Source organism: Chiloscyllium plagiosum, unplaced genomic scaffold, assembly GCF_037043375.1.
Source record: "Chiloscyllium plagiosum isolate Xiang-an unplaced genomic scaffold, Cpla_swu_hap1 HiC_scaffold_4, whole genome shotgun sequence".
Classification (NCBI taxonomy): domain Eukaryota; kingdom Metazoa; phylum Chordata; class Chondrichthyes; order Orectolobiformes; family Hemiscylliidae; genus Chiloscyllium; species Chiloscyllium plagiosum.
In genome coordinates, this window is record NW_028270142.1 from 112,899,804 (window position 1) to 112,917,717 (window position 17,914).

The following is a 17,914-nucleotide window of genomic DNA, read 5'->3' on the forward strand; positions in this document are numbered from 1 at the left end:
GCAGAATTCCTAGCCACTGGATCTCACTGGCTGGTCTAATTCAGATGACTGTCAATAATAACCCTCACCCTTGTCCCTCGGATAGTCATAGTGGGGTATTCAGTGATAATAATGCTATTGAGCGCAGAGGGGCAATGGTTTAATTCTTTTCTTTTTTGGCAATGGCCATTGTCTGGCACTTCTATAATATGAGTTACCTGCCACTAATTGGCTGAAGTCTGAATATTGTCCAGGTCTTGCTGCATTTGGGCATGATCTGCTTCATTATGTGAGGAGTCATGAATGTTGCACAGTCATCAACAAACATCCCCATATCTGACCTAATAATGGAAGGATGGTCATGATGAAGCAACTAAGATGGTTGGACCGAGATCACTTCCCTGAGGAACTCCTGCAGAAATGTCCTAGAGCTGAGCAGACTGATCTCCACAATCATCATCCTTTGTGCTGGATATAAATCTGCCCCTGCTTCCCATAGACTGTAGTTTTGCTAGGGCTCCTTGATGTCACACACTGTCAAATGTAGCTGTGATGTCAGTCATTCTCACTTCACCTCTGGAATTCAATTGTATTGGGGGCCTCTGTTTGTTATTTACTCAAATCTCATTTGGATGTTAGCTGAGACTATCTCTTTTAAAATCCTGCCTTCAAAGGCACATCCCTTCAGGCATTCTGCCTGTATTCCTGATGAAGGGCTTTTGCCCGAAACATCGATTTTACTGCTCCTCAGATGCTGCCTGAACTGCTGTGCTTTTCCAGCACCACTAATCCACATCTTGATGAAGGTCCATTTAGGAGTAGGATTGAAGACAAATGCAGTTTAGGTGCTGAGTAAAATAGATTAATGCAAAAGTTAATTACTGGAATTCTTAAATGCAGGACATGTCTGAAAATATTTAATTGGGCAGCATTTGGAAGAGAAAAATGGAGTTTACACTTTACTCACTTGTCTTTACGGAACTTACAAATACATTAGGAGCAAGAGCGTAACTAGAGAGAGAGGGTAGGGCCTTTTAAAGATAGACTTTGTGTTGAAGCCCAGTAGATGAGGCAGATACTAAATAAGTTTTTAATGTCATTTTTTATAATGGAGAAAGAAATGGAGTTGAGACAATGCAGAGAAATAAACTTTGTTTTAAAAAACAGTTCATATTACAGAAGAGAAAGTTTGGGAGGGTTTAGAGAATTTAAAGATGGATAAATCTCTGGGACATGATCTAATTTATCCCAGACCATTGAGGGAAGTAGGGGAGGAAATTGAGGCTCCTTGCAGAAATATTAGCATCATCAAAGGTAAGGTGCCTGATGAGGTTAGGTAATGCTGTACCTTCGTTTAAGAAGGTTGTAAGAAGAAACTAGGGAACTATAGACAAGTGAGTTGTGGATAAAGTATTGGATATAATTATAAAAGATTGGATTTATGGGTATTTAGAGGTTAAGGATTAAGGATAGTCACATAGTTTTGTGCAAGGAAAATCATGTCACAAATTGAGTTTTTCTTCTGAGGAAGTTACCAAAAATATTGGTGGCAGAGCAGTAGACATTGTTTATTTGGATTTTAGTAAAACCTTTAACAAGATTCTGCATGGTAGACTAATTAGTAAAATTAGGTAACATGGGATTCAGGGTGAGTTTGCCAGTTGGATACAGTTGAAGGTTTTCTAAGATTACAAAGGGGTCTTGATCAAATGGGTCAATGGGCTGAAAAATGGCAGATAGAGATATTACATTTTGGTACAACAAACAAGAGTAGGGCTTATACAGTTAATGGTAGGGCCTTGGGTAGTGTTGTAAAACAGACACCTAGGGGTGTAGGTACATAATTCTTTGAAGCTTATGTTTACGAGAGACAGGGTTATTAAAAAGACATTTGGCACGCTTACCTTCATTGCTCAATCCTTTGGGTATAGGAGTTGGTAAGTCACATTGAGGTTGTTCAGGACGTTGGTAAGTCACATTGAGGTTGTTCAGGACATTGGTGAGGTCTCTTCTGGAATACTGTGTCCAGTTCTAGTCACCCAGTTATAGGAAGGATATTATTAAGCTCGAGAGGGTACTAGGATGTGGCCGGGTTTGGAATATTTGAGTTATAAAGGAAGGCTGGATAGGCTGGGACTTCTTACACTGGAATATAGCAGCTTGAAAGGTTTTATAAGATATTGAAGTATAGAAAGGGTTAATAGTAGGATGGGTGATTTACAAGACGAGGGGTTATATTTTTAAGGTGAGAGGAGAGAGATTTGGAAAAAAAAAGACATGAGGCAATTTTTTTTTAGAGGGTGGTTTGCACGTGGAATGAACTTACTGAGAAAGTAGTGGATGCAGGAACAAATCCAGCATTTTAAAAGACATTTAAATACATACATGAATAGCAAAGGTTTGGAGGGATATGGGCCCGGAGCAGGCAGGTGGGACTAGTTCAGTTTTGGATTATACTTGGGATAATGTGTTGCTGGAAAAGCGCAGCAGGTCAGGCAGCATCAAAGGAGCAGGAGAATCTGCCTGACCTGCTGTGCTTTTCCAGCAACACATTTTTCAACTCTGATCATTTTGCAGTCTTCACTTTCTCCTATTATATTTGGGATAGACTGGTTGGATGAAGGGTCTGTTTTTCATGTTGTATGACCCTACCAAGTATGACTGACTCAGATATCACAATCACTATGTATCTGTCCTACCAGTAGGATGGATCCAGCAGAGATGAGACAATGGTCTACAATTCAGGGAGTTGCCCAAGGAGGCCTCAACATTGACTCCAGACTCCTGGTTAAATGAATCAGCACTCATGCTACTTGGAGGAAATGCTGAGGGAGTCAAGATCACAGAATGTACTCTGGGGACTTCAGTGTCTGTGACCAGGAAGCACCTCTACTGACTGAGCTAGCCATGTCTTTGAGGATGTGACGGATGATGAGGGAGCCAAAAGGAGTGAAAACCTACGTGAAATCAACCTCACCATCTCCTTACACATCTATCTGTGGCAATATTGATAAGCGTGATCATTAGTCATTGTGGAGGTCAAGTACTTCACTCTAAGGATACTCTCCATCATGAATATTGTGTGCAGTTCTAGTCATCTTCCTATCAAAAGGATGTTGTGAAACTTGAAAGAGTTCAGAAAAGATTTACAAGAATGTTGCCAAGGTTGGAGGATTTGAGCTATAGGGAGAGGTTGAATAGGCTGGGGCTGTTTTCCCTGGACGTTGGAGGCTGAGGGGTGACCTTATAGAGGTTTATAAAATCATGAGGGGCATGGATAGGATAAATGGACACAGTCTTTTCCCTGGGATGGGGGGGGGGGGGGGTCCAGAACTTGATAGTTATAGGTTTAGGGTAAGACTGGAAGGATATAAAAGGGACCTAAGGGGCAACCTTTTCATACAGAGGGTAGTGTATGGAATGAGCTGCCAGTGGAAGTGGAGGCTAGTAAGTTGCAGTATTTAAAAGGCATCTGAATGGGTCTATGAATAGGAAGGGTTTACAGGGATATGGGCCAAGTGCTGGCAAATGGATATCTGGTCAACATGGCCGAGTTGGACTGAAGGGTCTGTTTCCATGCTACACATCTTTGACTCGATGGTGCTAAATTGGGAAGATGTAGATCAGATGTAGCAAATAACAGCGCATCCATGATGTACTATGGGCCAAAAGCAGAATTGTATTCAATCAGTCTGTAATCTCATGACTCAGCATATTCCCCACCCTATCATGACCATCAAATCTAAAGATCAGCATTGGTTCAATCTAGACTGAAAAGGGACATACCTAATGTGTGGTGCCTACCAGTCTACTTTCAATCATGAATAAAGTGATGGAAGTGGTAATCGACATACAATCAAATGACACTTGTTCAGCAATAACATTTTTACTAATGCTTAGTGTGTGTTCTGTCAGGACAACTCAATTCCTGGGAGGAAGTGAGGACTGCAGATGCTGGAGATCAGAATGAAGAGTGTGGTGTTGGAAATGCACAGTAGGTCAGGCAGCATCCAACGAGCAGGAGCATCAACATTTTGGGCACAATAATGAAGAGCTTATGCTGCAATGTCGATTCTCCTGCTCCTTGGATGCTGCCTAACCTGCTGTGCTTTTCCAGTACCATACCACTCAACTCATGGCTTTGTTACAGCCTTAGTTCAAGAATGAGCAAAAATGTTGCGTTGCCAGTGACTGCCTTTTACATCAAGGCAACCTTATTTGGGCTAATAAATTGCTCCTTTACTCTTTCAAAAATCTATCTTCTCTTTTAAATTCTCTCATTGATCTACCCTCTGTAATTCTGAGGTAGTCTGCCTTTTGATTCTCACCAAAGTCCATGACCTCGTAGTTGATTACATTAAATGCTATCTACCAAGTTTTTAATCCAGAGACCCCACCTATCTACATCACCTTGCAGACTTCTTATGTCCTTAAGAAATGTCCTTCCTAGTTTTGTATCATCAGCAAATTTAAATGTAGTACGCTCTGCTGTCTCCTTCAAGTCATTAATATAGATGGTGTAATGAGGTCCTAGTACTGAACCTTGTGGCACTGCACTAGTTATGTCTTTCCAATCTAAAATAAGTAAATTATCCTGATCTTGCTAATACGTTGTCACTAAAATGGTGAACTCCTATCTTGTGTAATGCTCTTTTGTGTGGCATTTTCCCAATGGTACCTATTAGGCTAGCTGGTTCCTGTCTCCATTCCTTCTTGAATATGGGTGTTACATACTGGTTTTTCAATTGCTGGAAGTTTAAAATCAAGTGTGTAGGAGAATATTTTGAACAGTTCCTGCACTTTCTCTTGGATGCAAAACTCTTGGATGCAAATTGTCATGTCTTGGTAATTTATCTGCCTTTAGTCCCATTAGTTTGTTGAATACTTTGCCATTTGTAATTGAGACTATTAAAAGATTTTTCCACCCATTAGCACCTTCCTTATTTGCTATCTTTGGTATGTTTATAGTATCCTCTGTCATAAACACTGATGTGAAATGTGTTTAAATTATCTGCCATTTCCTTGTTTTTCCCCCTTATTAATTCCCTAAATTCATTCCCAAGGGTTCCACAATATTTTGCTAGACTCCTTTATTTTGTACACTTGGAAAAACCCTTTCTTTGTTTTTGTTTCTGCCAATTTACTTTCATAATACATTTTCTCTCTTGTTATTTGCTTTTTAATTAGCCACTGCTGATTCCTTTTTAAAAAAATAAAATCCTCTGACCTACAACTAGTTTTTTCTGCTTTGTATGTCTTAGATTTTGGATATTCTCCTTGACCACTTTTGTTATTCATGGATGGTTCATCCTCCTTGAAGTGTGTATGCACGTTTGTCTGCTTGGGGATATTTGGCAAGAGAAGCATTTATAGTTATATATTCGTGATTTATGCTAACTAACTGTCGACTCATTTGAATAGGCTTTGTTTTGGTAAACACTAATTGTGTAAGAAGTCTGATAAACCTTTCCATTTAAAATCTGATATAAATAGCATATTGAATTTATCATCTGAGTAACAAAAGTATTTTATTTCATGTTGTGACCGATGGAGTAGTGGGACTAATTTGGCCTTGAAGGGAGCAGAGCACTGATGAATCAGAATGATACCAGTGTTCTAACGATTAATTTTTGAAGACATGTTTCAAAATTTGCTTTATTCCCTTGAGTCTAGGAACGTTTTTGATTAGATTAGACTTCCTACAGTGTGGAAACAGGCCTTTTGGCCCAACAAGTCCACACCGACCCTGCAATGAGAAACCCACCTTGGCCCATTTCCCTCTGACTAATGCACCTAACATTATGGGTGATTAAACATGGCCAATTCACCTGACCTGCACATGTTTGTGGACTGTGGGAGGAAACCAGAGCACCCGGAGAAAACCCACGCAGACACAGGAAGAATGTGCGAACTCCACACAGACAGGCTGGAATCCAACCTGGGTCCCTGGCGCTGTGAGGCAGCAGTGCTAACCACTGAGCCACCATGCTGCCTATATTAGGTGATCTGATTGAGGTAAAAACAATGACTGCAGATGCTGGAAACCAGATTCTGGATTAGTGGTGCTGGAAGAGGGCTTTTGCCCGATACATCGATTTCGCTGCTCCTTGGATGTTGCCTGAACTGCTGTGCTCTTCCAGCACCACTAATCCAGGATCTGATTGAGGTGTTTAAAATGTTAAAGGATTCAGCAAAGTTTAGTATCGTCAAACAATTTCTGCATGTAAGTAATCAAAGCCAAAGTGTTATGATCATAAAGTTTAAGGTATTGTGTGTGAATGACCTACTCCTGTTCCTTTTGTTTGCTCTGTGAAGAAGCTTCGCATGTGAAAACAACTTTTTCTCTGCCTCTCCAAAACAGGGAAAAGCTGTGCTCCTTTGTGATAAGCAGACAGATGGAAGTTTCCTTGTACATCACTTCCTTTCTTTTTATCTTAAAGGTAAGTGGCATTGTATTTTTAGGCAGCCAGTGTTGAATTGATGTGAAAGCAAATCTTAGCAGGACTTATACACTTAACGGTAAGGTCCAAGGGAATGTTGCTGAACAAAGACCTTGGAGTGCTGGTTCATAGCTCCTTGAAAGTAGAGTCACAGGTAGATAGGATAGTGAAAGCATTTGGTATGCTTTCCTTTATTGGTGAGAGCATTGAGGACAGGAGTTGGGAGGTCATGTTGCACCTGTACAGGACATTGGTTAGGCTATTGTTGGAATATTGCGTGCAATTCTGGTCTCCTTCCTATCGGAAAGATATTGTGAAACTTGAAAGGGTTCAGGAAGATTTACAAGGATATTGCCAGGGTTAGAGGATTTGAGCTATAGGGAGAGGTTGAATAGCCTAGGGCTGTTTTACCTGGAGCGTCAGAGGCTGACGGGTGACCTTATAGTGGTTTACAAAATTATGAAGGGCATGGATAGGATAAATAGAAAAAGTCTTTTCCCTGGGGTAGGGGGAGTCCAGAACTAGAGGGCATAAATTTAGGGTGAGAGGGGAAAGATATAAAATAGACCTAAGGGGCAACCTTTTCACATAGAGGGTGGTGAGTGTATGGAATGAGCTGCCAGAGGAAGTGGTGGAGGCTGGTACAACTGTAACATTTAAGAGGCATTTGGATGGATATATGAATAGCAAGGGTTTGGAGGGATACGGGCCGAGTGCTGGCAGGTAGGACTAGATTGAGTTGGGATATCTGGTTGGCATGGCCGAGTTGAACCGAAGGGTCTGATTCCGTGCTGTACATCTCTATGACTCTATGCCTCTACAGAAACCTAGTCTTTGCTTTCTGTCAACCTGGGTCTAAAGACAACTAAATTGGGAATCTTGCAGATTGATATCATCATCTCATTTTGTGGTAATTCTGGAAATGGCAGAGCTTAATTTCCAGCTTGCAATCTCAGTGAGACACAACACCTCTCAACTTCCAGCAATCCGCACCAAGATGCCTCACCTTATGATAACAAACATTTAACCCTTCAGACATCACTTCTAACCTCAGGATCTTCCAATCCGACTCAGTCTATGTTTGGAAAGTTAAAATCCCTTCCCATAACCAGCTAATTATTCTTACAGATAACTAAGGTCTTCTTACAAATCTATTTCTCAATTTCCCTCTGACTATTAGGGGGTCTATAATACAATCCCAATAAGGTAATCATCCCTTTCTTATTTCTCAGTTTCACCCAAATAACTTCCCTAGATGTATTTCCAGGAATACCCTCCCTCAGTATAGCTATAATGCTATCCCTTACCAAAAATGCCACTCCCCTCTTCTCTTGCCTCCCTTTCTGTCCTTCCTGTAGCATTTGTATCCTGGAACATTAAGCTGCCAGTCATAGAGATGTACAGCATGGAAACAGACCCTTCGGTCCAACCCATCCATGCCGACCAGATATCCCAACCCAATCTAGTCCACCTTCCAGCACCTGGTCCATATCCCTGCAAACCCTTCCTATTCATATACCCATTCAAATGCCTCTTAAATGTTGCAATTTTACCAGCCTCCACCATTTCCTCTGGTAGCGCATTCCGTGAAAGTACCACCCTCTGCGTGAAGAAGTTGCCCCTTAGGTCTCTTTTATATCTTTCCCCTCTCACCCTAAACCTATGCCCGCTAGTTCTGGACTCCCCCTACCCCAGGGAAAAGACTTTGTCTATTTACCTTATCCATGTCCCTCATAATTTTGTAAACCTCTGAGGTCACCCCTCAACCTCTGACGCTTCAGGGAAAACAGCCCCAGCCTGTTCAGCCTTTCCCTAAAGCTCAAATCCTCTAACCCTGGCAACATCCTTGTAAATATTTTCTGAACCCTTTCAAGTTTCACAACATCTTTCTGATAGGAAGGAGACCAGAACTGCATGCAATATTCGAACAGTGGCCTAACCAATGTCCTGTACAGGTGCAACATGATCTCCCAACCCCTGTACTCAATACTCTGACCGATAAAGGAAAGTATGCCAAATGCCGCCTTCACAATCCTATCTACCTGTGACTCCACATTCAAGGAGCTATGAACCTGCACTGCAAGGTCTCTGTTCAGCAACACACCCTAGGACCTTAGCATTAAATGTATAAAGGCTGCTAAGATTTGCTTTCCCAAAATGCAGCACCTAGCATTTATCTGAATTAAACTCCATCTGCCACTTCTCAGCCCATTGGCCCATCTAATTAAGATCCCGTTGTAATCTGAGGTAACCTTCTTTCGTGTCCACTACACCTCCAATTTTGGTGTTATCTGCAAAATTACTAACTATACCTCTTATGCTCACATCCAAATCATTTATATAAATGACAAAAAGTAGAGGACCAGCACTCAACAGGTTACAGGCCTCTAGTCTGAAAAACAACCCTTCACCACCACCCTCTGTCTTCTACCTTTGAGCCAGTTCTGTATCCAAATGGCTAGTTCTACCTGTATTCCGTGAGTTCTAACCTTGTTAACCAGTCTTCCAAGGGGAACCTTGTCGAACGCCTTACTGAAGTCCATATAGATCACATCTACCACTCTGCCCTCATCAATCCTCTTTGTTACTACTTCAAAAAACTCAATCAAGTTTGAGAGACATGATTTCCCACGCACAAAACCATGTTGACTATCCCTAATCAGTCTTTACCTTTCCAAATACATGTACATCCTGTCCCTCACGATTCCTTCCAACAGCTTGCCCACCACCGATGTTAGGGTCACTGGTCTATAGTTCCCTGGCTTGTCCTTACCACCCTTCTTAAACAGTGGCACCATGTTAGCCAACCTCCAGTCTTTTGGCACTCACCTGTAACTATTGACGATACAAATATCTCAGCAAGAGGCCCAGCAATCACTTTCCTAGCTTCCCACAGAGCTCTAGGGTACACCTGATCAGGTCGTGGGGATTTATCTACTTTTATGCATTTCGAGACATCCAGCACTTCCTCCTCTGTATTATATACATTTTTCAAAATGTCACCATCTATTTCCCTACATTTTATGTCTTCCATGTCCTTTTCCACAGTAAATACTGATGCAAAATGCTAGTTTAGTATCTCTCCCATTTTCTGCGGCTCCACATAAAGGCTGCCTTGCTGATCTTTCGGGGGCCCTATTCTATCCCTAGTTTTCCTTTTATCCTTAATGTATTTAGAAACTGCCTTTTAGATTGAGGTGAACAGAAACTGCATTTCTAATAAGCACCATGGAATTTAGCAAAATTTATTGAGTCCCTTTGGATTCTCCTTACTTCTATTTGCCAAAGCTATCTCATGTCCCCTTTTTGCCCTCCTGATTTCCCTCTTAAGTATACTCCTATTGCCTTTATACTCTTCTAAGGATTCATGGATCTATCCTGTCTAAATCTGACACATGCTTCCTTCTTTTTCAGAACCAAATCCTCAATTTCTTTAATCATCCAGCATTCCCTATACCTACCAGCCTTTCCTTTCACCCTAATAGGAATATACTTTCTCTGGATTCTCGTTATCTCATTTCTGAAGGCTTCCCATTTTCCAATTGTCCCTTTACCTGCAAACATCTGCCCTCAATCAGCTTTTGAAAGTTCTTGCCTAATACAGTCAAAATTGGCCTTTCTCCAATTTAGAACTTCAGCTTTTAGATCTGGTCTATCCTTTTCCATCGCTATTTTAAATTTAATAGAATTGTGGTTGTTGGCCCCAAAGTGCTCCCCCATTGACACCTAAGAGAAGGTCAAGTTTTGCACCTTCTCTAGTAGATACATCGCATACTGAATCAGAAATTTTTCTTGTACACACTTAACAAATTCCTCTCCATCTAAACCCCAAACACTATGGCAGTCCCAGTCTATGTTTGGAAAGTTAAATTCCCCTACCATAACCACCCTCTTATTCTTACAAATAACTGAGATCTCCTTACAAACTTGTTTCTCAATTTCCCTCTGACTATTAGGTGGTCTATAATACAATCCTAAGGTGATCATCCCTTTCTTATTTCTCAGTTCCACCCAAATAACTTCTCTAGATGTATTTCTGGGAATATCCTCCCTCAGTACAGCTGTAATGCTATCCCTTATCAAAAACGCCATTCCCCCTCCTCTCTTGCCTCCCTTTCTGTCCTCCCTCTCGCATTTGTATCCTGGAACATTAAGCTGCCAGTCATGTTCATCCCTGAGCCATGTTTCTGTAATTGCTATGATATCCCAGTCCCATGTTCCTAATTGTGCCCTAGGTTCATCTCCCTTCCCTGATAGGCCCCTTGCATTGAAATAAATGCAGTTTAATTAATTAGTCCTAGCTTGTCCCTGCCTGCCCTGACTGTTTGACTCACTTCTGTTCTCAACTGTACCAGTCTCAGATTGATCTCTTTCCTCACTTTGAAGTCCCCCTTCTGAAGTGAGGGGGTTGCAGATTCAACAGGTGTGTGGACTTCTGAGTTATTGGGGATGGCGTAAGCAGAACTCTAGGGAGTGAATGAATGACAACGCCTCCTTTGTCCCTTTCTTTCAGCAACCTTCAGGTTTTAGCAATTAGTGATCTTGTTCAGTTCAACAGCCCTGGATCTCTTCCTGTGTCATCATGTTAGTGCTCTGATCATCCTCCTGAAATCTCTGCACAGTCATAGATTACAGCCAGATTATTGCATAATTCAAAGCTCTCAAATGGCTGCTATGATAAATTGTTGCATTGTGCTTCCATAGTAGGTATTGGATTAACTTGATCTAGGATACAGATCCATTTTTTTGACTTTTTAATTGTGCCAACCATTAGTTTAGATTAGATTAGATTAAATTAGATTACTTAGTGTGGAAACAGGCCCTTTGGCCCAACAAGTCCACACCAACTATCCAAAAAGCAACCCACCAGACCCATTCCCCTACATTTATCCCTACACCTAACACTACGGGCAATTTAGCTCTTTGGCCAATTCACCTAACCTGCACATTTTTGGACTGTGGGAGGAAATCAGAGCACCCGGAGGAAACCCACGCAGACACTGGGAGAATGTGCAAACTCCACACAGACAGTTGCCTAAGGCGGGAATTGAACCCGGGTCTCTGGCGCTGTGAGGCAGCAGTGCTAACTGCTGTGCCACCGTGCCGCCCATGATAGCTTTCATTCTGTCAGGTTTCTTTTGGTGAAATGTTATTTTCACTTATGGCACAGCCAGCCTGAAGAGAGTCTGTCTGTTTAACTGTAGAATTGTTTATTGCCTTTCAAAAGCTCTTTGGTCATTTCTTGATGGGGTCAATTTGGTTCCAACACCAAATCCATAAGTGTAGTCATGTCACCTCTGGGAGCCATTTTATAAGACTGACCATTTTAAATAATGATTACATTTTTTTTACAAATTTACTGATATCACTACACATTTGTGGCACTACTATTCTTTCGTCTCCACCTGTTCGTTCCCTGTGCATTAACAGGAGTGTTCAGGTATTTTGTGTAACTTTTATATCTAAAATATGACCAGTTGAAATTCTGACTGGTATGGTGTAATTTCATTCGGGCTATGTTTTTGAGGAATTATTGGAATCAAATCAGAAGCTGAGGATTTCTGGAGACAACAGTTCCTGAGAGAGCACTTTTAAAAATACAAAGTAAACAACAGTTTATGTATGTAGCTTGTTTGGAAGTACTTGGCCTAATGTTTGTTTCATTTTCACAGGAGGCTGCAAGGTTTGCTTTCTTGGTCTGGTCCAGTCTTTCAATCATTATAGTCTTGTTGCCCAAAAGCTAGTAAGTATGGCAGATAGCTGGGCTTGCTGTTCAAGATCACTTTGCTGTATGTGTAGTGTGTGTTTTGTTTAAACTGTGACTGTGTCACTTCAGGTTCTATACATTTCCAATATTGTACACTATTCTATGTTCCCACCTGTCAATTTAGCATTACCTTGAGGCTAAAAAGGTTCATGTCATTGATTCTGAAATATAGTTGCTTCGGTCATCTGTCCCCCTTTCACTATTAACGCTATTATAGTCCCAACTGATATAAGCCAAGTCTGACTGAAATCTGGCTTGATGAATCATTTTGTTTTGTTTTTAGTTAACAAACTGCTGTTTCACCTTGGTGAAATACAAGCATACAATGCTGCAGGTTTGAGTTTAACAATCAAGTAAAAATTTATTTTGCAAAAATAAATAAAATTAAATAAAACCAGGTGTTTACTCAAAACACAATTTGGAAAACTTTAAAATGCAGTAAAAGTACAATATCATCTGTCTCAACGTAATCACTTTATATAACCCAAATACTGGGAGAATTAATTTATTTCTCTAACACATCTATTAGTTTGACTTAACTGTTTCTTTCAAATTCCTGCTCTTAAATGTTTGATAGCTTCTTCCGAGGTACATTCGCATCTGTATGTTAAGATTTTCTTAGCTGTGAATAATCAAACATTCTGGTCTGAAACTTTCAAACTAAAATACTTGCTGTGAGGTATCCCATTGCCTGAAATAGCTTTTTTCTCATACATCTATCTTCAACCAGCTGGTCAATGAATTGAATGCAAAATCTTTCTAAGCTGTGGGAGTTTTCCCTAAGTAAAGAGAAAATTCCAAATCCTTCTAAACTGAAATGCCAATGCTCCTCAATGTTTACTCTGTCTGCTTGTAAAACTGTCCTCAGGCAAACAACTTTCTATGATCATTCCAGGGCGCACTCTTTTATACTGGTTTAAACAAAATGTCAAGTTAATTATTAACCACCCTCCTACTCAGGTCATAACCTACGTGCCACTATTTCAAAATCCAAACTCTAAAATAAATTATATTAAAGTTGATATAAATCACAATAACTATCCAGCACTTGATTGGTGTTCTCTGATTTCACGTTTCAATAACATGTACAAGGGGTTTATGGAATTCTGACATTTGGATCAGCTGATCAAATTGCTCTGACAACTCCAAACCCTCCAAGACATCAGTACTTATCAAATTCTGGTCTTTTGACCATCTTGGACTTTAATCGCTTCACTGGTAGTTGATTGCATCACAGCCCTAAGCTGTGAAATTTTGTCCATTATCCTCACCACCACTTCTCCCTTGAGGCACTCTGTAAAGCCTACGTTGGACCAAGCTTTTGGTCATCTGACCTCACAACTGTTTTTACAGCTTGGTGTCATATTTTATTTTTTTCATGTAAAGCTTCTCTAAAATGTCTTGGGGTATTTCATTCTAAGTGTCTACAGATATGTTGTTGGTGTAGTGTGGACTCAGACACAAAAGAGATTCTAGTTGAACTGTGCCCAAAGTTGTCTGCCTTGAATTATCTGTAATTAATTGTGTGTTGTATTACAGGGTGTTCAGCTATCTGCAGCCAGAGAGAAAGGGCAACTGGTGTTTCTAGAAGGGCTCCGGTCTTCTCTAGACTCCTTACTTACGGAGCAACAGGACAGTAGGTCACCAACACCATCCCCTTTTGAGTTTCTCAGGTACAGTACCTTCAGGTACCAGTAAGGGACCTGAATAATGTTAGAAATGAAGCAACCTATGTTCTGTTTCAGGTTGTTGTCAAAACTGGACCAGTACTCCATTTCTTCTGGCTTCCATTTCTACAAATCTTCAATGCAGCTGGTAAATAATGATCAAGAAAGGAAACCTTTTCTCTTTATCCAATTTCATCTAAACTAATTGAAATCCCTTGCTGACTCGGTTGATTTCAAATGCCCTCTAAATTGGACCTTGCACAGTAATTTACAGCAAAACCATGTCATTCCCTGAAAAGCAGCTGGAGAGAAACAGGAAATCATAGAATCCCTACAGTGTGGAGGCAGACCGTTTGGCCCATCAACTCCACACTGACCTTATGAAGATCATCCACCTAGATCCACCCTATCCCCTGTAGCCCTGCATTTCCCATGACTAATCCACCTATCCTACAAATTAGGGACACTATGGGTAATTTAGCCTGGCCAATCCACCTAACCTGCACCTCTAGACTGGGAGGAAACTGGAATACCTGGAGGAAACCCATGCAGAAACAGGAAAAATATGCAAACTCCACATAGTCACCTGAGGGTGGAATCAAACCCAGGTTCCTGGTGCTGTGAGGCAGCAGTGCTAACCACTGAGCCACCGGGCTGCCTGAAATGTCAGCATTGGTAGCAGTGATATCATCTGAAGAGTGAATTTAAAAAAAAGAATGCTTGTGCTCAAAGTACATAAAGATCTGAATGGCTGGCTGTCAGTCTGATTTCTTAGTGAGACCATAAGATATGGGAGCAAAATTGAGGCCATTTGGCCCATTGAGACTTCTCCGCCATTGGATCATGATTGATATGTTTTTAAATCCCATTCTCCTGCCTTCACCCTGTAATCCTTGATCCCCTTACCTTGATCTCCAAAAATTTTCTTTAAATAAATGCAACTAATTCTCAAGATCTGAGAACCTGTTAAAATTAAATAAAAATTTATTTTATTCATTTTCATGATTGTAGGAATGCCCATTTACTGCTTTTTAAAAGCTGGTAGTGAGCTGCCTTGAACCAGTGCAATGTATGGAGTTTCTATCTAGTGCTCTGTTAGAACATTATGGGTAAGGGAAGATGGCAAGTCGGATTCCTTGCTTCGGGCCACGAGTTATCTCCAAGAATTTGGTCAGTTGTGATGAGGTATGAAGTGGGGCTAGGCATGTACCATGCTGAATGAGGCACCAGGCTCTGTGAATGGTGACTCTGGGCATGTGTTGGACGTTTCCTGTAGATTGCCTCTGCCTCAGCTGCAGCACCTTTTTGGCCTTTCCAGCCCGTGAGTGAATTGAAACAACATGTGGGTGTGGACGTGATGTGATTTCTGTCCAGTATCTTTATTTAATATTTTTAACTGCCTACGGATATCAACTGAGGTTACCATGAAGGTCCTGCCTTTGTAGTTTTGCCCCTTGCCTGAGGCGTGCTAACCTTTACGTTAAACTCAGCACTAGCTGTCCCTCTGAGAGTAGCCCTATAGTTCTCTGGGACTGTAGTGACTTTACCCTTGACCAGATATTAGCTGTTTATGCTTTGTGTTTCTGAATTTAAATGTTCATACTGCTACTATGGGATTTAAACTCTCTCTATTCCTGAATTAGGCATTCCAGTCTCTGCATCACTACATCAGTGACAATGTAATGATGTTATTGTACCCAGAAGATAGCAACATTAATGATTTGTAAATTCAAAAGATATATTTCAATGGCAGGAGTTTCTTCATTGGTGAGTATTGGAGGCAGAAGTAGAATGAAGAATATTCAGACTGCAGCTAGACATTTGTGCAGGATGGGGATAGTTAATAATGTGTTTCAACAGACTTGTTTGGTGTTGCATAGATAATCGAAAGAAGTTATCTGATCGTTGATTTCAATTTCTAGCAAGAGAAATTATAAATCAGACCTGAATTATTTTATTTATTCTGGCAAATGGTAATCTGATGTTTTGACTGTTCTAAGTCTGACACAGCTGAGTGATTTGCTGGAGCAGGTACCTGTGATTCGCACTGGAACCTGTAGGTAATGGTATCTGGTCTAAGTGTATTGGCTTTGTCCCAATAGTGATTGCTTGATAAATAGCTGAATTAGTAAGAGAGGGTGATGCTACTGTGGTAATAAATCAAAATCAAAGCTCAGTTGAAAGTCTGTAGTTCTCAGTTTCAAAATTGTAGAGAGCGCAATATAGCCCATTTAGAGAGCCAATCCATGGACATTAATCCCACTTTCCAGCACTTGGCTCATAGACTTGAATGTTATGACATTTCACATGCTCATCCACGTATTTAAAGGTTGTGAAGTTCCCCTTCATCTTCTACAGGTGTAATGCAGGTTCCACATTTGAAAATTGACGTTCAATGTCATTTATCTTTCCAGTAATTGGTAGCTATGATACCTTGTTTTCTGAAGCTGCACCTAATCTAGAAGCAAACTCTAAGGCAGGGTCAAAATAAAATTCTCATAATTACACGTGGAGTAAAACCTAATTTTTAGATAGCCTATGTTTGGCATTGATCTAACACTCAAATTTACATCTAGACAAGATCTAGTAACTCAGTTTCAGGATATAGGCTTGCAGAGCAACTTGAAGAAATTCCAGTTAGAACATAAAATGTTACAGCACAGTAAGGCCCTTCGGCTCTCGATGTTGCGCCGACCTGTAAAACCAATCTGAAGCCCATCTAACCTACACTATTCCATTCTCGTCCATATGCCCATAAAGAGGGAGAGTCCACCACTGCTACTGACAGAGTTCATGGAATGCCCTGCCAGTAGCAGTGGTGGACTCTCCCTCTTTATGGGCATTTAAGCGGGCATTGGATAGGCGTATGGAGGATAGTGGGCTAGTGTAGGTTAGGTGAGCTTGGATCGGCGCAACATCGAGGGCCAAAGGGCCTGTACTGCGCTGTATTCTTCTATGTTCTATGTTCTATGCCTATTCAATGACCATTTAAGTGCCCTTAAAGTTGCCAAGTCAACTACTGTTGCAGGCAGTGCATTCCACACCCCTACTACTCTGAGGAAAGCTGCACTCTTCTTTGGGAAAGATGTGAGTTGGGAGATGAACAAAACATTCTTTCCAGTAATAAGCACCATTTCTCCGTCTTCCGTAATGTGGGGTGAAAATGCATCATTACTGATCTTGTCGACCATATAGCTTTTAAAATTACAACTCCATGATGACAAGAGATGATGAGATTGAGTTGTGCTGTGGATGTACTTAAAGTTATTGATGTACAGCACGGAAACAAACCCTTTGGTCCAACTCATCCATGCTGATCAGATATCCGAACCTAATCTAAACCCTATATCCCTCTAAACTCTGTCTATTTATCTTATCCATGTCCCTCATGATTTTATAAACCTCTATAAGGTCACCCCTCAGTCTCTGATGCTCCAGGGAAAACAGCCCCAGCATATTCAGCGTCTCCCTTTAGCTCAAATCCTCCAGCACTGGCAGCACCCTTGTAAATCTTTGCTGAACCTGTTCAAATTTCACAACATTCTTCTGATAGGAGGGACAGTTTATGTATGCATTGGCCAGTTTAGTTAGCGAGCTCTCAAATGATGTGTACTAATTGTAGACTTTCACCTCAGGAGGCAAAGGATGAGTTAGGATTCACTTCTTTCCCTTTTCCACTATTTTTTTTTCCTAACCCTTCCATGTTCACAGCTCCACAATAGATAAACTTGCAACTGAAATGCTTGTTCCTTTATCTGTGACAGCATTATTGGCCTTGATTTAGCAGCTGTGTGAAAGTTGTTATCTGTTTTTTTGAAACATTGCTGTGGAGAGCAGTGGTCAATGTTCAAGTATGTGCAACAGCCTTGCCCTACTGACAATGTAGTGAATGCCCTTGAAAGAGTGATGCTTACAGATGGGACTTAGAGACTGACATAATAGTTAAAATGTATCTGCTGTGGCACAATGGTGTGAAGAATATGCGCAAGGCAGTAAAACACATATGTGATTTTACAATCTGTTTTCCTATTTCTTCATAAAAATGAACTTGCGTTTATGGT

At 40.8% G+C, this 17,914-nt stretch overlaps 1 protein-coding gene across 2 annotated transcripts in view; it reads left to right on the forward strand.

The window, feature by feature from the left end:
• The window catches only part of elp6 (elongator acetyltransferase complex subunit 6), a 44,595-nt gene that overhangs the window by 14,691 nt on the left and 11,990 nt on the right, over positions 1 to 17,914 (forward strand). Inside the window, exons 1-4 of one of the 2 annotated variants that reach the window (XM_043687918.2) lie at positions 3,950 to 4,187; positions 6,341 to 6,419; positions 12,092 to 12,162; positions 13,726 to 13,859. In XM_043687918.2, coding sequence (XP_043543853.2) covers positions 4,026 to 4,187; positions 6,341 to 6,419; positions 12,092 to 12,162; positions 13,726 to 13,859 — 446 coding nt within the window. In that variant the 5' untranslated portion in view covers positions 3,950 to 4,025. Of the gene's footprint in view, positions 1 to 3,949; positions 4,188 to 6,340; positions 6,420 to 12,091; positions 12,163 to 13,725; positions 13,860 to 17,914 lie in introns of those variants that run through there. The other variant, XM_043687920.2, reaches the window with a different exon arrangement.